The sequence below is a fragment of the Amyelois transitella genome, chromosome 20 (assembly GCF_032362555.1).
Source record: "Amyelois transitella isolate CPQ chromosome 20, ilAmyTran1.1, whole genome shotgun sequence".
Lineage (NCBI taxonomy): Eukaryota > Metazoa > Arthropoda > Insecta > Lepidoptera > Pyralidae > Amyelois > Amyelois transitella.
This window is the reverse complement of record NC_083523.1, coordinates 2,461,811-2,488,709: the sequence shown is the minus strand read 5'-3', so window position 1 is coordinate 2,488,709 and position 26,899 is coordinate 2,461,811. Positions and strand designations below refer to the sequence as shown.

Genomic DNA, 26,899 nt, shown 5'->3' with positions numbered 1-26,899 from the left:
TACTGTCTTGTTATTATAATATCGTTTTTTGATGCATTGTCTACTTGTTTTCTGGTTTGTCTGAGTCTTACAAGTTTATATCAAGGTAGAAGTTTCTTGTTATACTTTCTTCTCCTTCTTTTTACTACGCTTTTATTAGCTTGGGTTGTATGTATGTATGTATGTAACGGAATCTTTGAGCTTAATTTTCACTGATTTCTAAACGTCTGATCAACTTGAAACTTTGCACACGTATCAAGGACCGATGACAATGCAATATTTTGATAAGAGTTTCTCATTATCCTTATTAAAACTGCCAGGATTAATAAATTCATTTTTAGATCCCTCGTGTGAGAGTAAGAGAGACAGAGATAGCACCATTGCCAGTAATCTCTATATAAGAAACCAAGAAGTTCTGACGTATAAGGAGTCCAAAAAGAGATGTAATATATTTCCATATAATGTTACTATTAACCTGAGACTTTTTTATTTCATCGCATCGCTCCATTTAGAATTACCATTAGAAACAATAGTAGAATTAGTAGAATATTTTAAAACAATAAAAAATATATAAGTAATAAAACAAAAGTAATAAATGAAAATTGAACAACTAAATTTACAACAATACAAGAATAAAGTTACTACCTACAGAACTTTGTGATATTTAATACGTATTTAACATATTAATGCAATTCTTGAATTAACATTAGGTATCTTTTGCCTATTTATAATAGCAACACTGTAATACTCGTTTAAGAAATGAGTGACATTTATTTATGTCAAATAAGTTTTGCAGTAAGTTTCGAATTCGATTAGAAAACCTGTAAATTTTCTTTCTGTTTTTTTATACCGGTGCCTGTGTATTTACCTATTTGCACTTTGTTTTGTGCTGATAACTTGTCGTTATTTGTAGTTTGGAATCTTCCGTTGAGTCGAGCTTTGTTCTTCCGGATATTCGTGTGATTTTATCATCTGAGATTGGACTCTGACTGTGTTCACTGTGTTGTGCAGATAGGACTCCTGTAAAAAGTACCTGATTATTTGAGATAGGAGTCCCAAGTTTGTGTTTGTTTTTGTGAAAGACAGTTTTACAACGAAAGTGCCACGATGTCTTCAGATAAACATTGTTGCGTTCCTGGTTGTAAAGGCAGTGGAGGTATGTTTGAAATATTTTTGTTCCTGTATCAATCTGCCTCTTAATCTTGTGGTTTGATTCCTGGCAAGGCCACAATCGAAAATTATTATGTTTGCTGCATAGTCAAAAATATTATTAACAGTGATTTATCACTATAAAATTCTTTTCAACTGGGTTTAACAATCATCATACATACATATAATCACGTCTATATCCCTTGCGGGGTAGACAGAGCCAACAGTCTTGTAAAGACTGATAGGCCACGTTCAGCTATTTGGCTTTAAGATAGAATTGAGATTCAAATATTGACAGGTTGCAAGCCCATCGCCTAAAAAAGAATCATCATTATGAGAATATTATGAGATTTAATCCAATCAGGCCACATATAACTTTAAGAAAGTTAGTTGTGAAAACCTCCGGCGATGGGCGCATGGTTGCGAAAGTCTTTTCTAGTAAGATAGTTATACTAGAAGTGTTAACTTCCAAAAAATAATTGTATAAAAAATCTAAAAAACTACGCGTTTTATTGCTAATCGAACTAAAAAATGGAAAATAAATAATAGTTTAAAAAAAACTAAAAAACTACGCTTTATTGCTAATCAAACTAAAAAATAGAAAATAAAAATTAATGACAAAGGAATTATAAAACAGTAGTAGTAAGTCGAACAATCAGTTATAGTCAATCACCTCTGATTAAAATTATAACAAAATTAAATTTATAAACAAAACAATTTAAATCTGAGTAAAAAGCGTGGGGTGCCTGATGTAGTAAATATTAAAATCATTCTATTAGCATATATTTATGACAAGAGAGTTATGAAAATGAAGTAAAATGCACCCCACGCTTTTTACTCTGATTTAAATTGTTTTGTTTATAAATTTAATTTTGTTATAATTTTAATCAGAGGTGATTGACTATAACTGATTGTTCGACTTACTACTACTGTTTTATAATTCCTTTGTCATTAATTTTTATTTTCTATTTTTTAGTTTGATTAGCAATAAAGCGTAGTTTTTTAGTTTTTTTTAAACTATTATTTTTAAAGTTAGTCACAGCTGAGAGGTGAAATCGCAAACATTACTTAGGTACTTACTCTAGAAAGATGATGTATTCATAAATATGTAAACAAAGACAGTAGGTCACAATTAAATTAGCACTTTGACTACATTTCAAAAGAAATAAAAACTTACAGCTATGAACTATCCTGTTTGTAAATAAATAAATAAATATATACGGGACAAATTACACTGATTGAGTTAGCCTGGAAGTGAGTTCTTTGAGACTTGTGTTACGAGATACTAACTCAACGATACTATATTTTATAATAAATACTTAATATAGATAAACATCCAAGACCCAGGCCAATCAGAAAAAGTTCTTTTCTCATCATGCCCCGACCGGGATTCGATTCGACAAGCGTATTACCGCTGCGCCACAGAGGCCGTCGATTGTGATTCTATATCAGTTATTATTAGCCCAAAATTGATAAAACTTGGATAATTGAATGTTCTCGATTGATAGATGTGAATGAAGAAGTACCAGGAATGGTCCTGTTTGCTCCTCAGGGACCGAGGCGTATTTAGTTATCCATAAACATATACGGATAATAATTAATTCGCCGAAAAATCCTAACTGGACTAAAGGTTGCTTAAAAATTCCACCAACTTTTCCTAAACCGGTTTTTAGGTTTAGTGGCTTGATTAAATAATTGTTTGTTCATCCATGACTTGCCTATTATAATTCATTAAGACAACTTTATAATGTGGCTTGAATGAAATATTTGAATTTAAGGTAGTGAGAAAAATCTCTAGGATTGTGACTAGGCATATCCATTGCTTTCCCGTGGAAAATGACTTTTGAACTTATTTATTTTTATTTTAAGTTTCCACTGAATCGTGACCATGTCATGACATAAAACTGACTGGAACCATTTTGGTCGCTTATACCTTAGAATGAGATTTTTAACTTATGTTTACTTGAATTTTATGTTCCAATAAAATATTTTTTTTTTATGAATGTTGGTACTAATGTTTATTTGTAGGATAACATACCTAATTCTTCTATTTTGTACATTTCTTCCAGCAGCATCTAAAAAAGAACTCGACTAACGGGAGCTAACGGGAGCGATGATTCGGCTCGACCGCCACCAAAGGGAAGATCTTCCGCCAGGCTAGGTGTTGTGCCTGGGGAACCGCGGCTCCGACGATGTTGTGTCGGAGGTTGTATATACATAGCTCCAATCCGTGAAATCTTTGCTTGCGTGATTTAGGTTTTTCGCTGTTTTTGACTGATAGCGTCGCGTGATTCAATTTTTTATTTTTGTGACTTGTGGCGTATAGGATTTCGCCACAGATTGACAAAACTCATGGAGTCGCAATTTATATAGTTAAGTAAGTAGGTACATAAATTCCGGTTAACTTGAAACATGTAAGTCAGGATGTTTTCACGTTAAAAAACAAAAACGGTCATTTTAAGTATAAATAAAAAAATCATTCACCTACCTAGTTAAATCATATAAGAAAATGTTTGTTACTATATTGCACTGACTGTGTGTATTATTATTAGAAATTAATACTCTTCTAATTTCTCATGATTCAAACTTTCAATGTTTTTAGCACAATGAAAGCTTGTATGTTTGAATCACAATTTTGTTACCTTGACTAGAAAGATTGTTCGCTTCGGCTAAACCTTTGATAAGATTAAAAATAGTGGAGTATTAAACAGATTTTTGATGACATGTAAATTAATATCACCGTCATCCTAACCAACACATTTTATTTGATATCAAACATATTTCCGTCATTGGATTGATAAAGATGCTTAATTATAGTATAAGTGTCTTAGTAGTACAATAAATTTGGAGATGAATGTTAGTGTTAGGACTGTCTATAAATTTTGTAAGAAAATAACTTTTAAGTGGATTTACATATAACTGAACTAAAACTCAAAAGTTTGGTTTTTAAATCCGGTGTCTTATTTCTTTAATAGAGACTAAAACACTGAATGACGATTGCGTAAAAGCTATAACATTTTGTATTATTTCTTATTTCATTTAATGAAAAAATGATGAAGAAAACAGCGTATATTCTGTTGGTTCTTACAACCTTATCTCATATTTGTGATGGTTACAAAATTCTGACCGTGTTTCCTATGGCCATGCCGAGCCATCAAATACTGGCTAAAGGGGTGGTGAAGGCTCTGCTGGAGGCTGGACATGAGGTACGTGAAACAATCATATTTGTAGAAATACAGTTTAAAACTCAAAGAAGAGATTCAACAAAATTTACTCGGGAAATATAAGAATGTAACGGGAGTGATGATTCGGCTCGACTTAACCGAAGGAAAGATCTTCCGCCAGGCTAGGTGTTATGCCTGGGGAACCGCGGCTCCAACGATGTTGTGTCAGAGGTTGTATATCCAATCCGTAAAATCTTTGCTTACGCGATTTAGGTTCTTCGCTATTTTTGACGGATAGCGTCGCGTGATTTCATCTTTTATTTTTGTGAGTTGTGGCGTATAGATTTTTGGTTTTGGTTATTTTAAGCATAAGCCTTAATGTTTTTTTTGGCTTGGAGGCGGACTCCGGGCCCCGAAACACTTCTGTGGAGGGTGCAACCGGGAACACACAGAGATTTTTTTTTGTTTGGTAAAAATATTATACACTATGACTAACTACATACCTGAATTAAATTTTGACTTTATTTCAAATATCCTGTACAGTATTATTACCGCTTCTTCTGCACTGGTACTTTGCAAACAAAACTAAATACTTCAATTCGAAGTCAACAAAATTGTGAAACTAAAATACCTACCTGTTGAAATGTCTCTTACCAATTATGAAAATTGAGTAACCAGCCCAGAAATTAGTTAACATTTAATTAGATTGACAAAATTCGTTCAAATTCATTTTTTATGAACAAAGAGGCATTCTTAAATTTGCTACCTCGTAAAATAAACATGATTATATGTTTAAATTGTCCTTTCAGGTGACGCAACTGACGCCTTTTCCTGATAAAAATCTCCCGCCAAATCTTAGTCAAGTTGACCTCAGTGCTGTCGATATGAGTTTTGCCAGTATGTATTGCAGTAGATATTTAATATATATATATTTAGGCCTCGAAGTAAGTTCAAGACTTGTGTTACGATATACTTACTTAACGATACTATATTATAATAAATACCTATGTAGATAAACATCCAAGACCCATGCCAATCAGAAAAAGTTCTTTTCTCATCATGCCCTGGCCGGGATTCGAACCTGGGACCTCCGGTGTCTCAGACAAGCATACTACCGCTGCGCCACGGAGGCCGTCTAGATAAGTTACTGTATGTAGCTTTTGAGGTAAGATTCTCAATTTTGGAAAAAATGAGGTCTTAGTTCGCGGCGAACAACTAGTCTATATATTTCGAGTTTTACTAGTACTAGCACTCCTTGCACTAGTATTGATGTGCTGAAGAAGATTGCGATTGCAACACAAGCTGAATTATTGTTAAAAAAAATATCCTTCGTTCTTAAACTTTAGTTCTATTGTTGCGATGCTAAACTGCCAAACAACTACTTATTTTACTAACCTTATAATACATACATACATATTTATGATCACGTCTATGTCCCTCGCGGGATAGACAGAGCCAACATTCTTGAAAAGATTGAATGGCCCAGTCTGCTATTTGGCTTAATGATAGAATTGAGATTCAAATAGTGACAGGTTGCTAGCCCATCGTTTAAAAAAGAATCTCACGTTTGTAAGCCTATCCCTTAGTCGCCTTTTACGACATCCATGGGAAAAAGATGGGAGTGGTCCTATTCTTTTTATATTGGTGCCGGGAACCACACGGCAAACTTAATACCCTAGTAAGTATTTTTGTTTCTCTCCAGCACAACGACTGAATGTGACGACAGTTTTGAATGGACAAGATGCAGCGAATTTGTTCGAATTTAAACCATTCATAGAGATGACTAACAGAAACGTATTCCAAGACTCAAACTTACAGAAACTGATGGGCGACACTACGCAGACCTTTGACGTAGTTATAGCCGAGTGGATGTTCAGTGATACTTATACTGCGTAAGATAATTTTGTTTTACTATTTATAAATAATACCTACAGGTACTAAAGGCGCATGTAACGTGGGATCCCTTTAATTGGCATAATGAGTTTTGTCATAAAATGGAATGGCATAATCGAAGTGGCATAATCTATTTAGCATAATAGTAAATTGACCTAATTTCGTTTTAGCATAATATGTGCTTTGGCATAATTATAATTTAGCATAATGCATTTATGCATAATTTTTTTTTGCACAATTTTTTTAGGCATAATGGAATGTCGCATAATAGTATTTTATCATAATAGGTAATAGGCATAAAGAAAAGAAAATGTTGTGTATTTTAGTATGTTTAATGAGTTGCATGCAAAATTTATATTGCTACTTACATGAATGTGTATGTATAATAGTATGGTAAATAATTATTTCTATTTTAAATGTTTAGGTTAGGTTAGGTTAGGTTCTATTATGCCTATTTTCATTATGGTAAATATCCATTATGCTTTTTTACAGTTATGGTTAATTGGTTTGTGCGAAATCATGTTTATGCTTATTGTATTTATGCTAAAAAGTGTATGCTAAAACGTGTTGTGCTTATTAGTATTATGGGAATTTGTAATTAGTTGTAATTTCATTATGCTAACTTATTTTATGCTTAAAATTTTTATGCGTTCTGGTAGTGAACCATGTAACGTAGGTAGGGGAAAGGTGTACATAATGATCCCTCTAAGGGAGAAGGCTAATTGTGGCCAAAGTATTGAAGCTAGAAGCTAGTAAAAAAATAAACTAAATTAGTTATTCTAATCAGTCTTTATTAGTTTTTTCATATCACAATTGACATTTAACTGTTATAATGCCTGTAATTAGTCAGATCAGTATCTTATATCTTAATATAGCTATAGAAACCCAGTCTTTCAGCCAGTGAAACTTAAAGTTATAAAAAAAGAACTCAACATAATAATTTTAAACGGGCTGTTTCCAATTCAGTACCTAACTATGATTAATAGTCTTGTTGAATCAACTACCAAAAAAATTTCAATAACAAAACAAAGAAACCCAGTCTTATGGGTCAATAAATCTGAAACAAAAAACATTTCTAAACCTAATTTAACGTGGCCAGCTGATACGCCAGAGAAGTTACATCTTGTTTGGTTAGGCCATACATCCTAGATTCCATGTCTGTTATGTGCTGAATTAGTTCTTTTTCTTGATCAGGTGAAAACACCGTTTGTTTACTTCCTAGGGTCTTAACTGCGACAACAGCAACTTTATTTTTGCCTTTGGCTCTTCTTTTCAGGCTCATCACAGGTACCGAGAACTGCTTGCTGGCTGTTTTATATGGCATGCCTTTTTTTACTTCTTCGAGTGCTCGTGACATAGCCTCCTCGCTCCATTTTTGCCGGTCTGTCTTTCTTTGATAATTTCGCGGCATCTGCAAATGATATATAAAAACTATACATGCTACACACACTTAAATTTCGACATACATATACACACACACTCACACATACACACGTACATAAACATACAAAAACGTATATTATATTTTTATGTTCAAAAAAACCAAAAGTGAAGGGGTAAAATGATCCTGGGATCATTTTACACTCATACGCAGGGATCGTTTGACCCCAAATACAATTTTTTTTTTTATTATTGAAAAGTAACCTCAATTTGTTGCCTTAGCGAAATCGAACCGCACTTAAACAACACTTGATTATGATTCAAAGTCGAAAATAAAACGTTAATTCACTGAAATACAACACCATCCAAATAATACAACATTGATTTGACGCTTACCTTACATTGAACACAGCAATTTTCTTTCTTTTTTATATTAATCGGCGCACGATGCTTAGACCTCCATGATATTTCACTGGTGAACTGAGCGGGGAGCGGGGAAGACGTTTGCATATAAATCTAATAGATGGCACTAGTAATTTACCGACAACGATGGGGAATCATTTGACCTCGAGGAATCATTTTGTACACCTATCCCCTATATTCATTTTATTTCGGAAGTTTCGAATCAAAGCAAAAGTTTAAAATCAGTTAATTTTTAGTGCCGTGTGGTTCACGGCAACAATAATTAAAATTGGAACACACCATCTTGTTCTCATTGATGTCGTAAAAGGCGACTTCGAGATAGGCTTATAGACTTGAGATTCTTCTTTTAGGCGATTGCCTAGCAACCTGTCACTCTTTGAATCTCAATTCTATTATTTTGCAAACAGCTGAACGTAGCCTATCAGTCTTTTCAAGGCTCTGTCTACCCCGCAAGGGATATAGATACAACGTTGATTATATGTAGCTATATATGTATTTTTTTAACGAAGGAAGAAGGTATAACATGCATAAATACTACAGTCCAATGTCTACTACTGGCTCATAATTGCTGCTCCTGTATTCGGAGATAAGTTAACACAAATCTTTACTACTCTTTTTATTATAAGCTAAGATTAGCCTGACTCACAACATTTGCATTATGTAGCCTCTATGAATTAAATGTTTTGTTTCCTACAACACAATTTCCTCCAATTGTTTCAGATTAGGATACTTGTTCAACTGTCCTTTTATTTGGTTTTCTACGGTTGAACCTCACTCTATTATCGTGAGTATGATCGACGAAAACACGAATCCTGCTTACGTTCCAAGTCTCATGTCCAGCAACGTCCCGCCTTATGATTTCATTAATAGAGTTAAAGAGTTATTTATGCAAATCATGACTTGGGGTTTTCAAACCATGTAAGTTCATATTTATACCTTCAGCAGCGAAATATAATAACTGTAGTTCTAATAATAATTCTGTGTTATTTTAAAATGACCAAAAAAAGGATGATTACAAACTAAAATTTAATTCACAAATTTTACAGCCCTTGCATATCATCAACTTGCAGGAGTGGGATCAGAAGGCTGGCAGCATTGCCTTTTTTAATGGCAATGCTGATTCTCTGAGCCAGACAATTTCCAGCTCTCCGGTCACGAGATCCTTCAATTTGTTTGTTTCAATTTATATACCTACCTACCTAAAATTTATGGTAATTCTGGAAGCAAAATATTGTTTCAGATATTTTTCACGTCATTACAATGAAGTCTACGCAGAGTTAATTGTACCACATATCATAAAGAGAGGAAAGCCTGTAATTCCTTTGGATGACATAAAGTACAACGCATCATTAGTGCTGGGCAATTCTCATGTTTCCCTCGGACTGCCAACTAGGTTACCACAGGCCTATATGCCTATTGGAGGATATCATATCGACCCTGAGGTGCCACCTTTACCAAAGGTTAGTATCGTGTCTTTCATCTCACCTGATGGTAAGTGATGATGAAAACGAAGTAGAATTTGACCAAATCAAAGAAGGCACTGATATTATTCGTCTTGTATGGCGATTTCATTAAGACAGGAATTAAAGTAAGCTTGTTAGTGCTCCTGTGAAAACCAAACTATTAAGTTTATTCAAGAAGCATATTGAACTTAAAGTCGCAAGAATAATAATCCAATTTCTATTATTTGAAGGTATGATGCTAGAAATATAAAAAGAAAGACATAAAAATAATCAACATTCCTCTTTTACAGGATCTGCAAAACCTATTGGATAATGCAAATAACGGTCTGATCTACTTCAGCATGGGTTCGATTCTTAAGAGCAAGGATCTTCCAGACGTGTTGAAGAAGGATCTTCTAGAAACGTTAGGGAGTCTGAAGCACACTGTCTTGTGGAAGTTTGAGGAGGTGCTTCCAAATCTACCACCGAACGTGCATATTGTACACTGGGCGCCGCAGCAAAGTATCTTAGGTGGGTATCGGCAATGATAAATTTCAATACGATTATGACAGTCAGACTTAGCTCATTATTTTAGGAGCGTAAAAGAAGGGAATATAAATTAACATTCATGTTTAAGTTTCTGCAAAAAAAAAAACAATGTTCTAAATTTAAAACGAATTTGTTTCACAGCTCATCCAAACTGCATTCTTTTCATCACCCATGGTGGTCTCTTATCCACCACCGAGGCTGTCCACTTCGGGAAACCTATCATTGGTATCCCTGTGTTCGGTGATCAGTTCAATAATGTCGATAGAGCTGTCAAGAAAGGCTTTGCTATGAGGGTAGATCTAGCTTACAATATGAAAGACAAACTGAAAGCTGCCATTAATGAATTTCTGCGTGATAAAAGGTACTATTAATTTGTAATTTATCTCTTCCGCATCATATTGTATTACGTAAGTGCTATAACAAATGCCGTAAAATGATATGGCTAACTTTCTTGACGCTTTTTTATAAGTGTTATTTACACTTGCTCTTATTACACCTGCATATCCTAAGAGTACGGGTTTTTTAATTCTTCCGATTAGTGGCCTTTTTCATTTACACAATATTTTTTCAGATACACGGAGAAAGCAAAAGAACTGTCGTTTATCTACCATGACAGACCAGTACATCCAAGTAAGGAGCTGGTGCATTGGGTAGAGCACGTGGTGAAGACAGGAGGCGCTCCGCACCTCCGCTCACCAGCCCTGGACGTGCCAGTCTACCAGAAGTTATACTTGGATCTCTTTGCACTAGTATTGATAGTGTTGTATGTGCTAAAGAAGATTGCGGTGAAGATTTTCTCTTCGAAGAAAGTTGTCAAGAAACAAAAGAAGAATTAGGGAATTAAATTGAAATAATGATTTGAATATGCCAAAAGGATGATGCTGAATAATAATGATAAACATGACGATGTGATAGAACTTGCTAGTAATATAGTTAGAGAATAGCTGACTAAGTAGTACTATTACAGACAAGGCTAATTAAATGCATGCAGATAAGCTATCGCACCTAAGCCGTGATATTAAGTTAAATTGTTAAAAGTAGAACAATCTTTAAAACATTCTGTACACGAATTTCTACAAAAGTTATTCTTATAAACTTTTCCACGCCCTCCACAAAGATTTAACTAGAACTTCAGAATAACACCCTTAATTAAATTATAAAAAGCCGTGTGGTTCCCGGCACTATAGAAAAGTACCACTCCATATCTTTAAAATGTATGTCGTAAAACTATCGCTGATTCGCTTTTTATTATGACGTGAAACGAGACAGCGATAGCTTTTCGCGCGATAAAAACGGCATCGCGCGTGTCATACTAAGTAGGCTGAACATCGATACAAAGCGTGCAAGATAAAAAATTAATGCTGGTAATGATGATAAATACAATAATTATTTGCTAGATATAACATAAACAAAACGATAGTTTAAATCAGCTGTTGCTGCTATGCCAACGATAGCGTGTGCCTTATGAACGGTTGATCGGTTATCAAGTACGAGCTGTGCCCGCGACTTTGTCCGCGTGGAATAGTTATTTTGGGCATCATTGAAGCCAAGCTTAAGGATGAATAAACATATTCCATTATTTCTTTGCTCATTATAGTTACAGCATGATGTTATATAGCTAAGGCCTTCCTCGATAAATGGTCTATTCAACACAAAAATAATTTTTCAATTCGAACCAGTAGTTCCTCAGATTTGCGCGTTCAAACAATCAAACTCTTCAGCTTTATTATATTAGTATAGATAATAAGTACTCAACTTGTTCCCAATAATAGTTTTACATTGAACAATTTTCAAGGCATGTGTGTGGACTTATACTTGGTAAGTACTTAAATAATGAATTTAGCACTAAATCTTGTAGTCCAAACCGGTAGCAGTGTTGGAATATTTTTATAGAGTGTTGATATGGTTATCAATCGTAAAATTGTAAGGTTTGTTTAAATTCAAACGACCATTGAAGTACTGTTTAATGTGTACCTAATAAGATTTACTCGCAGGTATTGTAATCCGTATCTACGGAATGTATACCTATCATTATATAGTCAAAATTTTAGCCTTTAGCTTTAACAGTCAAAAATAGTATGGTTCTGCGGGGCTGTTCACCAAAAAGTTCCGAAGTTACTTCGACTCAATCTTTATAATTTAAAGTAATTCTCTATAAAAAAGAGAAAGAAGGTGGATTCCTGGTCTATCCTGCTGACATACATACATACATATAATCACGTATATATCACTTGCGGGTAGACAGAGCCAACAGTCTTAAAAAGACTGATATATGCCACATTCAGCTGTTTGGCTTAATGATAGAATTGAGATTCAAATAGTGACAGGGCGCTAGCCTGTCGCCTAAAAGAAGAATCCCAAGTTAAAAAGCCTATCCCTTAGTCGCCTTTTACGAAATCCATGTGAAAGAGATGGAGTGGTGCTATTCTATTTTCTATTGATACCGGTAACCACAAGGCTTTCCTGCTGAAAACTAAAAATATCAGCTAAACTAAATACAACGACTCAGAGATTTCCAAGTTATTACATTATATTATACTTAATAAGATAATGATCATTTTGTTGGCAAAATATGTTAAAAGATCAGGAAAATTTTGTGATATTTCAGATAACCTTTGCCGATATCACAGGAGGATACCTTTACAGACGTAATAATATTATAATATATATTTATAATTCGCAGATATTTATCAATGTGTCTGCTGTCTTACTTTGAAATAAGCTGTAATCTACTTTACATTAACCGATAAAAGATACTGTAAGGCGAACCAACGGAATAAGCTAGTACAAACATATGTATATCTAAGTATTAAAATTATACGCGTGATAACTAGGTATATGTATCTGTGCAAAGTCTCATGAAGATCCATTGGATGAACTATGAATAAAAGTACCTCAGTAAATAAATAATAACAACTTTATTTTTGTATTTTATTTATTAACTTTCGTTTGGAGATTCGGATATTCCGAGATACCGATGATATTCATACGCTAGACGTGATTAAATGTAATGTGTTTGGGCGGAGGGGGGAGAGGATTATTACTATAAAAGCTATCTTGAATAACGATGTATAAATATGTACAAACATGATTTGTCGAATTTTATGTTTTGTGCTGCGTAATTATTATCTAGTTACCTACTCCCCATTTGCTACTTATGATTATTGTACAGTGATTAGAAAATTATTCGCGTTTTCTCAAAATAAAAATCAATTACATTTTATCTTAAATATTGATTAGCGAACGATTTGCAGATGCATCATCATATAAATAGGAAGGTCTCTTGAGTAAATAAGTCACGGTCATACATATTATAAACTGATAGAAAAAAGGTTTAATACTTAAGAAAGCACCCACAGTTACGGAACCATTGGCTACCTGTCTTCCCCGCAAGGGATGTAGACGTGTTTATATGTATGATATTTTTGAGGAAAATAACTAAAAACACATCTATAAGCTATATATATATATATAGAAAATTATAATGTATAACTATTGGTCCAAAAAATGCACTCACAAACAAACGATTGAACAAATCAAAATGCACTTCTTACCCAATATAATGCATGATTCACAGCGATTAAGATTCCTCTGATTTAAATTATTCACTATTACTCAGCTTATAATAAATATCTAATCAAGTAAACGCGTTTATAAACAGTTATTTGCGATGTTACTAGAAATAAACTCATTTTAAATGTCATTGACAATGTGGTAGGAGGTGTACGCGCTTAGATAACATTGTTTATACTATTGTTGATTTATTGGTTTCTTAAATAATTAAGAAAGCCTTATTTTTATATAAAGATTTGGAGTGGGAATTTATTCTTTATAAAATTATTGCGAAAAACTAAACTAGCAATTATAAAAAAAAATATTTTTTATTTATTAATAAGAAATTAAAAAATAATCTTATATCTAGGAAACAGTAACTAAAAACAAAAAACCTACATTCTATACAAATAAGAACTGTAACATCATCCTAAAATAATAAATCGTCAATTACTTTTTTACTACGCTTTTATTAGCTTGGGTTGTATGTATGTATGTATGTATGTATGTATGTATGTATGTATGTAACGGAATCTTTGAGCTTAATTTTCACTGATTTCTAAACGTCTGATCAACTTGGAACTTTGCACACGTATCAAGGACCGATGACAATGCAATATTTTGATAAGAGTTTCTCATTATCCTTATTAAAACTGCCAGGATTAATAAATTCATTTTTAGATCCTTCGTATGAGAGTAAGAGAGACAGAGATAGCACCAGTGCCAGTAATCTCCATACAAGAAACCAAGAAGTTCTGACGTATAATGAGTCAAAAAGAGATGTAATATATTTCCATATAATGTTACTATTAACCTGAGGCTTCTTTATTTCATCGCATTGCTCCATTTAGAATTACCATTAGAAACCATAGTAGAATTAGTAGAATATTTTAAAACAATAAAAAATATATAAGTAATAAAACAAAAGTAATAAATGAAAATTGAACAACTAAATTTACAAAAATACAAGAATAAAGTTACTACCTACAGAACTTTGCGATATTTAATACGTATTTAACATATTAATGCAATTCTTGAATTAACATTAGGTATCTTTTGCCTATTTATAATAGCAACACTGTAATACTCATTTGGAAAATGAGTGACAGTTTTTTATGTCAAATAAGTTTTGCAGTAAGTTTTGATTGAATTCGATTCGAACACCTGTAAACTTTCTTTCTGTTGTTTTTTACCGGTGCCTGTGTATTTACCTATTTGCACTTTGTTTTGTGCTGATAACTTGTCGTTATTTGGAGTTTGGAATCTTCTGTTGAGTCGAGCTTTGTTCTTCCGGATATTCGTGTGATTTTATCATCTGAGATTGGACTCTGACTGTGTTTACTGTGTTGTGCAGATATTTTGAGATAGGACTCCTGTAAAAAGTACCTTATTATTTGAGACAGGAGTCCCAAGTTTGTGTTTGTTTTTGTGAAAGACAGATTTTACAACAAAAGTGCCACGATGTCTTCAGATAAACTTTGTTGCGTTCCTGGTTGTAAAGGCAGTGGAGGTATGTTTGAAATATTTTTGTTCCTGTATCAATCTGCCTCTTAATCTTGTGGTTTGATTCCTGGCAAGGCCACAATCGAAAATTATTACGTTTGCTGGATAGTCAAAAATATTATTAACAGTGATTTATCACTATAAAATTTTTTTCAACTGGGTTTAACAATCATCATACATACATATTATCACGTCTATATCCCTTGCGGGGTAGACAGAGCCAACAGTCTTGTAAAGACTGATAGGCCACGTTCAGCTATTTGGCTTTAAGATAGAATTGAGATTCAAATAGTGACAGGTTGCAAGCCCATCGCCTTAAAAAGAATCATGATGATGAGAATATTATGAGATTTAATCCAATCAGGCCACATATAACTTTAAGAAAGTTAGTTGTGAAAACCTCCGGCGATGGGCACATAGTTGCGAAAGTCTTTTCTAGTAAGATAGTTATACCAGAAGTGTTAACTTCCAAAAAATAATTGTATAAAAAAACTAAAAAACTACCCGTTTTATTGCAAATCGAACTAAAAAATAGAAAATAAATAATAGTTTAAAAAAACTAAAAAACTACGCTTTTATTGCTAATCAAACTAAAAAATAGAAAATAAAAATTAATGACAAAGGAATTCAGTAGTAGCAAGTCGAACAATCAGTTATAGTCAGTTGTAGTAGTAATTACCTCGGATTAAAATTATAATAAAATTAAATTTATAAACAAAACAATTTAAATCAGAGTAAAAAGCGTGGGGTGCATTTTACTTCATTTTCATAACTCTCTTGTCATAAATATATGCTAATAGAATGATTTTAATATTTACTACATCAGGCACCCCACGCTTTTTACTCTGATTTAAATTGTTTTGTTTATAAATTTAATTTTATTATAATTTTAATCCGAGGTAATTACTACTACAACTGACTATAACTGATTGTTCGACTTGCTACTACTGAATTCCTTTGTCATTAATTTTTATTTTCTATTTTTTAGTTTGATTAGCAATAAAAGCGTAGTTTTTTAGTTTTTTTTTTTTAATGGCGGGAGTGTCGTTTCTAGTGCTAGTGACCTTAATATTAGGTCACGTGAGTGCTTATAAGATTCTGGTGGTGTTTCCTGTGCCAGCCACGAGCCACAACATCCTGGCTAGAGGGGTCGTGAGGAGTCTTCTGCACGCAGGTCATGAGGTACTTGAACTGAAAAAAACTATAACTGAAACAGCTGGTAATTTATGTGGAACAAAAATTTAAAATCATCCACGATTACAAGTCCACGATTTATTTTTTATTTTTGTTTGTTACGTGGTAACTAAATAAAAAACTACTAGACCGATTTTGGTGAAATTTGACAGATATAGAATGCTATTTTCTTAAAAGCAAACTTAGCTAAATTTAGAGGTGTCTCTCTCAAAATTGGATACAAGGTATCACTTATTGACGTCACATAACTTAAATCTAATTATAACTACTACCGCTTCCAAAGCGCATGTGTAGAAGAAGCGGCGGAACAAACTACACTGCAGCATTTTCATCGGACGTCAATTTAAGTGCTGAGATAGTGCACCATACCACCGAAATTCGGTGCAATTCTGAATATTGTAATGGAATTGACGTACTCCATTTTACTATTTTCCAGGTTACACATGTAACGCCGTTTCCAGACACAAATGTTCATCCCAATCTGCATCAAGTTGACATTAGCGCCAGTGCGGAGAATAGTCACATAAGTGAGTATAAATTTTTACAAATCTAGCCCTAGCTAACACACACCAGCTTGACAGAATATATAGATAGATATATTTCTATTGCACAAAAAATAAAATGAAGTTTACGATATGTATGCACACGCTATACTGCGCCATCCTCTCACGGGTCTACTGGAAGAGATTTCTATTGAAATAAGTAGCATCTTTGTACTACAATTTCTGTGTTAAATGCACCTAATATATAATTTTGTTTACGTTAATAAATGAAATAATAACAATATAATTATTCTAAATTTATGTTAAGGTAATGAATAAAAGACTACTTAATTACTAGCAGAATTCTTAATTAATTACTAGAATCGAAACACACATATATGTATTTCTATTTTCAGTCATCATTTTACATTATCATTGCTTTACGTTTATTTAGGCTCCACTCTGTGACTGTAAGATGACGTCAAGTCCAATCCAGGATCCATGGTCAAAGGCATATCCGGGCTCCTCTCCAGAGTGGTGAGGATGCAAACGGGATTAAAGCCGGTAGGAAAAAGAATTGCCCATAATTCTGCCCCGTTCATCTCTGATTTCATATACATAGTTACTCTCCAAAAGAAGCATGACTTCCGGTGGAATTCTAAATTCAAACTTTTATTAGTAAAAACATTCTAATGAATAAAAAATAAAGCAAAATTAAAATGACAACAAATATTAATGGTGAAAGCTCCACGTAACACCGTCGACAAGAGACGTTAACTTCCTGTATACTTAACTTGGTAGAATTAACTTACTTGTATTTTATATTTTCAGAAGATCAAATGAACGTTACACGTATTCTGAACGGGGAAGTAAAGACAGATTTTAAAATGCTGAAGAAGTTCGTAGATCTGATGAACAAGAAGATACTGAGCGATGCAAATTTAGTAAAATTGTTGAACGACACGGGCCAAACATTTGATGTCGTCATTGCTGAGTGGATGTTGACAGACACAAATGCTGGGTAAGGTTTACACAACGACCTTGAAATTTCCTTAAAAAAATCGTTTTCTAAATTTTTAAAAATCTCGTCTAGTCATACAAAGCGAATGGTTCTAACCTGGGTCAGATGTTTTTTCCGGACTGTAATTGCCAGAGCATGCTCGGGCTCTTAAAGTCGATGTGTCAAAACGAGGCTCGAATTTTAACCGACTAAAAACTACACCTACCGGTCGCATACACAATAGCAAAGTTGCTACCTTATAATAACAGGAAAATCTAACGATCCTACATAATTATTTTGATGACAAGAAAAATATTTACTGATAGTACCTAGGCGATAAAAAACAAACATTATTCAAGCTTTCTGCAGCAGAAGATCCCATGAAGGCATCGTGGATACAGATATTACTTTTGTTAACTTTACTTTCTTTTGTTTCAGATTAGGCTACGTGTTCAACTGTCCCTTTATCTGGTTTTCCACAATCGAACCCCACTCAGTTATACTCAGTCTCATAGACGAACATACAAATTCAGCTTACATACCAGATTACAGATCCAGCAATATCCCACCTTATGATTTCGTAAACAGAGTGAAGGAACTCATTTCCCAAGCCATGATGATAGCTTTCAGATATTTGTAAGTCACTTATAAATAAGTAACTTTTTGTCTTTTAATTGTAATGGCAAAGCAGCGCTACACAAATGAGTATAAATTATTTTCAAAGAATAAGAACATAATATGTTGGAAGGCACATAGGTTGATGATCCCGTGTTTAAAGTTTTAAGAATAATCCTCCATCCTTACTTGTAAATTTCACGGAAAGCGGCTTAAAGACAAAATCAGTACATATAGCTATTGTATTTTAATAAATCTAATTAGTGCCTGGTAGGCTGTCGAGCATTTTCGGTTGGGCACATTATGTCCAATTCGCAAAATGTCCAATTGTCCAGTTCGAAATTGTATAATGCGCCCGAACGAGCTTTTGCCTAATCTGATCCACAAATCGTGTTATCTCAGAAGCATTAATAAAAATTTTGTCCATACTGATATAATTGATTAGTTCTTCTATTTCAGCTATCTTGACAGTTACCAAAACGAAAGGTATAAAGAACTGCTAAGCCCTTACAGCATTAAAAGAGGCAGGCCTGAGATATCTTTTAGTGAAATTAAATACAATGCATCACTTATCCTGGGAAATTCACATGTTTCGTTGGGACTAGCAATCAGGCTCCCGCAAGCTTATAAAACCATTGGAGGTTATCATATTGAAACTGAGGTCAAACCATTACCTGATGTAAGTAATTCACTCATTCAATTCCTATTTTGTAATTTGTTATATTTATTTTTATGTGCAATAAAGAGCTTTCTTACAAACAAACAATTTAGACACCAACTTGAAAGATTACATATTTATTAAAGAAACAAAGCTTTCAGTGAACTAATGTAAAATAATCGTAATAAAGATTTATTGCAACAACGATTAAATACCTAGAACCTGAGGATATCGAAGAAAATGATAAGGTGAAGAAAATGCTGCAGTGCAGTTTGTTACCGCTTCTTCTGCACTGACGCTTTGGAAGCGGCAGTAAACTTAGTTTTAAGTAATTTATGTGACGTCAACCAATGTTGTCAAAACATAGAGATATGACAATTAATAATAGTCATATCTCTATAATATCCATATAATAATGAATAAAAAGGTTTTATTTTGAATTTGAATTTTTCTGAAAATTTTCAATTATTATAATTTTTCTCACAGGAGTTGAAGAATATTCTAGACAACACGAAGAATGGTTTAATCTACTTCAGCATGGGGTCGAATTTGAAGAGTAAGGATTTCCCAGAGCTGCTGAAGAAAGGCTTGCTGGAAATATTTGGTGGTTTAAAACAAACCGTCTTATGGAAGTTTGAAGAGGTACTGCCGAACCTCCCACCAAACGTGCACATTGTGAACTGGGCGCCACAACAGAGCATTTTAGGTAAGTTCTACTGCATGTGATTACAATTTATAGGTCGATAATTATAATAGACAAAAACATGAAATAATAGTAGTGTAATTAACGTCTATTTTGAATGAAAAATAAAAAATAGTGGGGTACCCGGTGCATCTCGGGAAATAGTAGTTATAGTATATACATATAGTCACGTCTATATCCCTTGCGGGGTAGACAGAGCCAACAGTGTTGAAAAGACTGAAAGACCATGTTCAGCTGTATGGCTTAATAATCGAATTGAGATTCAAATAGTGACAGGTTGCAAGCCCATCATCTATGTAAGTATAAGAATCCTAAGATATAGCACAGTAGGTACGATCGCGTTCATATCTGCAGTCATAGTTTTAAAATTCTTACGGGTTAAAATAGCGTGCACTGTGGTTCCACTAGATACACACACACATGCATATTTAAAAAGAATAAATATCCCTTCAAATGAATACGGTCTTTAATACCAATGATTACTAAGTAAAACAGTTTATTATTCTATGACATATAACATAACAAAACAGAAAGCGAGGGTAATCAACGATGTCCGAACTGGGCCCGATAATTGTCGATCGAGATATCGTCGTCTCTCACTATTTGCATAAGATTTGCCTATAGAGGGAAGCCTGCGACTGCCAGACTTATGTCATTTCAATAAAGTTGAAAGTTTGTCTGCACACGACCCTAACATAGGTAGTGGTTCCTTTGAAAGTTATTGGGTAGCAATTTTATTACTTCGTTTGTGCAAGTGAGATCTAAGATATATTAGATAATCTCGCTTGCTCACACTCGCTTGTTCTAGTTACTAGCGGATTCCGAAGTTATTCAAGGAATTTCTGTCTATTAAAAAAAAAATATATTGTTACTACAATTTTTAATGTTTCAAGGTGCCATTTGAACTAAGTAACTGACTGACTAACTAACTAACTGATATCTAAGAATTACGATACCCGTGTCTTCAAACACGGAAATCAGCAAGAAATATTAAACAAGAGGGAGCAAAATAAAACACTCAATAATTAAAATTAGTAAATTTTATTGAAACAGTTTACCTATAGTTTTGTTTACATATTGATGATTATATAAAGGTATACATACAGCATATTACACTAATTTACCTATCTCCTGTTATTAAGGTTACAGCTTAATTATTCGTTTTCATAAAGAAAAGATATTGAAGCTGTCCTTAAAATACTATCTAAGTAGTAGTTTTAATATAAACTGGCAGAACCTTTCACGCACTATATGGACTCGATACACAGGGTAGTTGTCTTGCACAAATGATATTGCATATCATCAATCGGATAAATACACCGCACAGTTGGTAACATGGTTTCTTGCAGCACTTGCACCTAATGAGCAGCTGTAGCGCGTCCTGCTATCTACACCTGTTCCCCAGGTCCAGCAGCACTCCTCCAGCCCCACATATTTACAGATATGCGTCCAGACTCCATATTTGGCACAATATTTTTTTCTTCATACCGAGTTGCATTTCTTCGCCATAAATGAAGCCTACCGTGTTGCGATGACGTAAACGAACTTTTTGTCCGTAAATATCGCCGTGTTCCAGTCAAAATCCAAATACTGCCGAGCAAATTCTAAATGTTTTTGCTTATTTATTTCGGATAAATACGGCTTTCTTGCTGGCTGTCTGTGGAATAGTCCCTCACGGTGCAAACTCGACGAACAGTAACCACTGATGTGTCGAACTGTTCCGCAAATGTTCTGGTCGGTATGAAGCCATTATTTTCGTACTGTTCCACCATGGATCTCCGCTGTGTGGCGTGTCGCTGTGTTGATAAGCGGACGACGGTCGCTGAGCGGTCGACTTTTTACACTACCCTCTTCTTGATGGCGCGTTACCCAACGCTTAACCGCTTGTTGTTTATTGTGTTATTTGTGTGAATGTGTGAGTGACAGCGGTGACTGCAAGCTATAAAGTTTTGCGAACTATGACTGCAATTATGAACGCGACCGTACATTAAAATAATACTCATTTTATAATTTCTTTGCAGCTCATCCTAACTGCATCCTTTTCATCACTCACGGCGGACTCTTATCCACGACTGAGGCTGTCCACTTCGGCAAACCAATCATCGGTATCCCCGTGTTTGCGGACCAGTTCAACAATATCGACAAAGCTGTGAAGAAGGGCTTTGCGATTAGAGTAGATCTGGCCTATGATATGAAGGACAAGCTGAAAGTGGCTATTGATAAATTTCTTCGAAATGGAAGGTATATACTTATTTTTATTTTGTAGAAATATAGGCGATTATCGCCTCGTAACAATTGGAGAGTTCAAAAAATTTGCTGGATCGAAGAAGTTTCTACTAATCCTATGAGCTTTACCCAAAACATTATTGGTGTATAGCACCCTGCAACTAAGTTAACCCTAGAATTTCAACCTTCCACGATGCGCAGTAGTAATTTTTTATATAAAAAAACTTTTGTTCTGTTCAACTTTCTTGCGGGACACTATAAAGGTCTAAGCAAGTCTCAAATTTACCATGGTTTTGGCAGATTTAAGTTTGTATAATAATTATTCTGTAGCGGAAACGATATTTTTGAACCTTTCGGCAGGCTAGGTGTTATGCCTTATATGTTCACGTTATCAGATGTTTTATATATTATGCTAAAATCTGCTAGGCCTAAGAATATTTAGCTTTATTTATCTTTCTTTTTCTTTCAATCTTCGCTGCTATTTACTGATTTTCTTCTTTGGATGATGAAGTTTGCGTGTGACGTAGAAATGTTATCTCATACGATACTCTTCTTTCAGGTATACGAAAAAGGCGAAAGAGCTGTCGCTCATCTACCACGACAGACCAGTGCACCCCAGCAAGGAGCTGGTGCACTGGGTAGAGCACGTGGTGAAGACACGAGGCGCGCCACACCTCCGCTCACCAGCTCTGGACGTGCCGGTCTACCAGAAACTTTATCTGGATCTCTTTGTTGTGATCTTGGTAGTATTGTACGCGCTGAAGACGATCGTGGTGAAAATTTTCTGTTCAAAGAAAATTGTGAGCAAGAAACTGAAGAGAAATTAGAGGAAGTACGTTATATTACGTATAATAAACATGTTTTCTATGTTCATCTTACCAGTATTTGTTTGAATTTAATTTTTGTGTTTTTTTTTTTTAATTATTACATCTTCGGCTTTGCCATTTATATTTACATAGATTGAATAATCTACATCCATGCTAATTATAAAGAGAAAGGATTTGTATTAAAGAAAGTTTGTACCGAATAAGTTCAAAAACTACTACTCAAAAATTCTTTCACCAGTACAATGCTACATTTTCCGAGATAACATAAGGCATATACGTATTTTTAAATAAATAAATTTTATAAATAAGTGGATACTTAGGATTTTAGACAGATTAATCAATATTAATAAAGTATTATGGGAAATAAGCTGTTCCGAAAACCTTTTATTACGAGCACTAGCCACACTGTTACTTTACACAAGAACAATGTACAACAAAAATTTAAAAAAAAATAGTTCTTTAAAAAAAATTGGACACTATATAGCTTAACTTCTATAATTAAGTAACTGGTTATGTATATACGCATTATTATAAAAAATATAGTGCGTGTGGAGGCATAGGTTCTAATCCTACCTCGATTATGACAATTGACTCTTTTCTTAGTTATCTACATTGCTCTTACGGTGATTTTTGAAGGGAGATATTTTTAATTTTGATTAGTAAAAACTATATTACTTACTTATAGGATAAAATTATTGTGATGAAGTGTCCCTAGGAACTAAGTAAGTAAGTGTGAATATATGTATTGATATCTAGTTTTATAGTTTCAACTACATACGGGTACATTATTTTGAATAGTGAAACACTTAGGGTGGATCAGAGGTACAAAAAGTTAACCGTGAAACAGCTAGGTAAACCTTTTTGGTATTCCACAGGTAAGTTTCTTGGGAAAGGTCGGAGTGGGAAGACCTAGACGAACGTATCTTGATCAAATTAAGGACGTCCTGGTAAAGGGTCAGGTCAAAAGTACCCGAAACCGCCGAGCTTGTATGAAGAGAGTTATGAATGTGGACGAAGCGAAAGAAGTATGCAGAGATCGTGGCAAGTGGAAAGAGGTAGTCTCTGCCTACCCCTCCGGGAAAGAGGCGTGATTTTATGTATGTATGTATGTATGTAAGTTTCTTGTCACTATTTGAATCTCAATTCTATCATCAACCCTAACAGCTGAAGGTGGCCTGTCAATCTTTCAAGACTGCTTACCCTGTCTACCCCGCAAGGGATTTAGATGTGATTATATGAATGAATGAGTCTCTTGTCTTCGAGACACTTACCCCCACCACGACCAACCCCAACCGAAATTAGACCAGACTATCTTTTGTTATTATTGCTTCTAGGTACGAACAGAAAATATTTAGTTAATAACGAGTAGTTAATAATACACTTGCTAACAGTAAAGAATCCGGTTTTTTGGCTGATTGCCTTGGCATACTATTATGCTACGGGTTAATAATATTATTTACGAGTATGTACCAATTATAATAATATTCACGATGCTGATATGTAACTAGCTGTGCCCGCGACTTCGTCCGCGTGGAACAGTTATTTGGGCATCATTGAAGCCCTCAAAGATTAATAATTTTCCCCTTTTTTTTTTCACATTTTCCATTATTTCTTCGCTCCTAATAGTTGCAGCGTGATGTTATATAGCCTAAAGCCTTCCTCGATAAATGGTCTGTTCAACACAAAAAAAGGATTTTTCGATTCGAACCAGTAGTTCCTGAGATAAGCGCATTCAAACAAACAAACTCTTCAGCTTTAATATATAGATAGGCACTCTTAAATGTAAATTATGGCATCGTCCTGTATTTCCTGCAGAGACTAAAAGTCCACGTTCAACCAAAAATGGAATAGAAATTCAAATAGCGACAGGTTGCTAACCCATCGCATACCTACAAGAGGAATCCCAAGTTTATAAGCCTATCCCTTAATCGCCTTTTACGGCATCCATGGGAAACATAAGTATTTATATTCTAAAGTGTTGACATTACACGGCGTAAAATTACCGGATTGTCGGAAAGCGTCATTACTAGTTCAAGACCACAGATTCCAACCACGGACTCGACCACCTATGTTCTAAGTTTCCTTGATAATCTAGATATTACATGACTAATATATTACATAACGAAGACGTACAACGTTCTGACAACTTGCTGGTAATTAAAAGAGTATGTATATAAGCCGGTTTCATTCAGATAAAGTTCATGTGTTGCTTTGAACAGAGTTACCTACATAACTAACTATATTTTGCGATGAAATTATGTGCGGTTAAGTTTTTGCAGTCCCTAACAAGTCAGTGAGTGAATTACAAATCGTACAAGTGCGCGTATTTGCTATGTAGTTTTGACTTTGAAGTTATAAAGAAATACTGTGATAAAATAGTGTTTGTAAAATATATTTAACTAAGTAGTATTATTGATTTGATAAGACATGTTATTTACTTTGATAAAACTGATATATTTTGCCTTCTATTTACGATAAAACAAAAATGATATCTGCACATACAGTTCCACTATTAAACCATACAGCTGAACGTGGCCTTTCAGTCTTTGCCTGACTCCTGGCTCTGTCCACCCCGCAAATGATATAGACGTGAATATAGTCACGTATGTATGTTGTCTGTCACAATTCAGGTGCTTAATGCTAGGTGCTATAAATAAGTGTCATTGTAATATGAAGAATGTCATTGCAATTTGTGTCCAAGGTGGAAATAATTTTCAATACCTTATTAATTATTCGCTAAGTTCACTTACTTACCTAGCAGAGCCGCTAAAACTGCCTTCTAAGTAAATAAATTATATTCTTATTTCTTAAAAACTATGTTAAAATCTAAAACTGCCTAGGTACAACTAAAAAGTGAAATGTTAATTAAAAATAAATGTATAAATCTTACCTACAGTCCCTGCATAATACTCGTATCAACCTGCGGGAGCGTGCCCAGAAGGCTGGCACTGATAGTCCCCCAATCTATTCCAAAATCAGTTTTACTCAGAACTTAATGCATAAGTACATAGTTAGCTTAAAAAAAGATTTTGTTATGCAGCATATAAATCTGTACCGAGTAGTACCTAATTCTAATCTAACATATTCTAATGTTATCGCTCTATCAACTCTTGTAGTAGTTTTATATCTCATCATAAAAGTTATCTAAATTGTTATCTTTACAAAATAACCTCCCAAATTGTATTCAGCATAACAGAATTATAATCCCAGATTATATATAATAACTAACCTATCTTCGTTACCGTCGCAAACGACAGCAATCTGGTTATCACAAAATCAGCTACTTGGTTCTTGATTCAATACAATATACATACACATACATATATTCACGCGTATATCCCTTGCGGGGTAGACAGAGCCTAGTCTTAAAACACTGAAAGGCCACGTTGAGTTGCAAGGCTTAATGATGGAATTGAGATTCAAATAGTGACAGGTTGCTAAACAAAAAAGAATCTCAAATTTATTGGCATTTTATGGCGTGGCCTCATTGTGAAGTGCCGGGAACCACACGGCATATTATTTGAGTTTAGAAGACCCCGCGTGCCCTAACAGCGGATTGGAACTGAAGGATTGCATAATATTATGAAGGTAATCTAGTATAAAAATACTACACAATCCGTATACATACACAACTGATTTTACAGTCATTAATAATTTTTACTAAACATTATTAATAGTAATAGGCATAATTAATTATAAAACATTATTAATAATTATTAATTACGTAGATAGGTAATCTAGGTGTTCAACTTTGCGTTTTGTTTCAGTGTAGAATAGTGATTCCGTGTTTCCTGGCCATGACTTTGATTAGATATTTTTTTTTGTACTTACTAAATAATATGTTCGAAACTCGTGAGCAGGGTTACTTATCGTTCTTTGTTTTTTGTTTGTTTGTAAAGATTTTATTGTACAATTAAATAAAATACCTTATTATTTTTGAGGTTTTTTTTTCAGAATCTTTGTATATTTATTTATTTTTTAATGTAATTTCATAATACCTACGTACTTAGCTAACGTTTGGTTACACCAATCATATTTAGGCGTTTAACTCTCAAGAAGACTTGAAAGGTAACACATTCGTTCCGTTGCCTGAAAAAGTTAAGATTTCCACATTATTTTTAAATTATGATGTAAAAGCTTCGATTAAAAGTCTAGGTAAA

General features: G+C 34.0%; 2 protein-coding genes and 1 long non-coding RNA gene across 4 annotated transcripts; all 3 read left to right on the top strand.

Moving 5' to 3' along the window:
• The first annotated feature begins 3,935 nt into the window (after positions 1 to 3,935).
• Positions 3,936 to 12,900, top strand: LOC106134421 (UDP-glycosyltransferase UGT5). Of its 2 annotated transcripts, XM_060949953.1 has the most exons (9): positions 3,936 to 4,334; positions 5,102 to 5,189; positions 5,995 to 6,184; positions 7,462 to 7,566; positions 8,709 to 8,906; positions 9,229 to 9,448; positions 9,742 to 9,961; positions 10,121 to 10,340; positions 10,551 to 12,900. In XM_060949953.1, the coding sequence occupies exons 1-9, from the start codon at positions 4,179 to 4,181 to the stop codon at positions 10,813 to 10,815; spliced, it is 1,662 nt and encodes a 553-aa protein (XP_060805936.1). In that variant the 5' UTR covers positions 3,936 to 4,178; the 3' UTR covers positions 10,816 to 12,900. The 2 variants fall into 2 exon arrangements, with proteins under 2 accessions (XP_060805936.1, XP_013189936.2); XM_013334482.2 differs by lacking the exon at positions 7,462 to 7,566 and having other exon boundaries at positions 3,937 to 4,334.
• Positions 12,901 to 16,039: 3,139 nt separating this feature from the next.
• On the top strand, positions 16,040 to 22,749 carry LOC106134459 (UDP-glucosyltransferase 2). Its single transcript, XM_013334523.2, has 8 exons — positions 16,040 to 16,216; positions 16,665 to 16,755; positions 17,542 to 17,731; positions 18,149 to 18,346; positions 18,785 to 19,004; positions 19,470 to 19,689; positions 21,708 to 21,927; positions 22,472 to 22,749. The coding sequence occupies exons 1-8, from the start codon at positions 16,067 to 16,069 to the stop codon at positions 22,737 to 22,739; spliced, it is 1,557 nt and encodes a 518-aa protein (XP_013189977.2). The 5' UTR covers positions 16,040 to 16,066; the 3' UTR covers positions 22,740 to 22,749.
• Positions 22,750 to 22,867: 118 nt separating this feature from the next.
• On the top strand, positions 22,868 to 26,672 carry LOC132902974 (uncharacterized). Its single transcript, XR_009657292.1, has 2 exons — positions 22,868 to 25,142; positions 26,167 to 26,672. It is a non-coding gene; the product is annotated as an uncharacterized LOC132902974 (long non-coding RNA).
• The last annotated feature ends 227 nt before the right edge of the window (positions 26,673 to 26,899 follow it).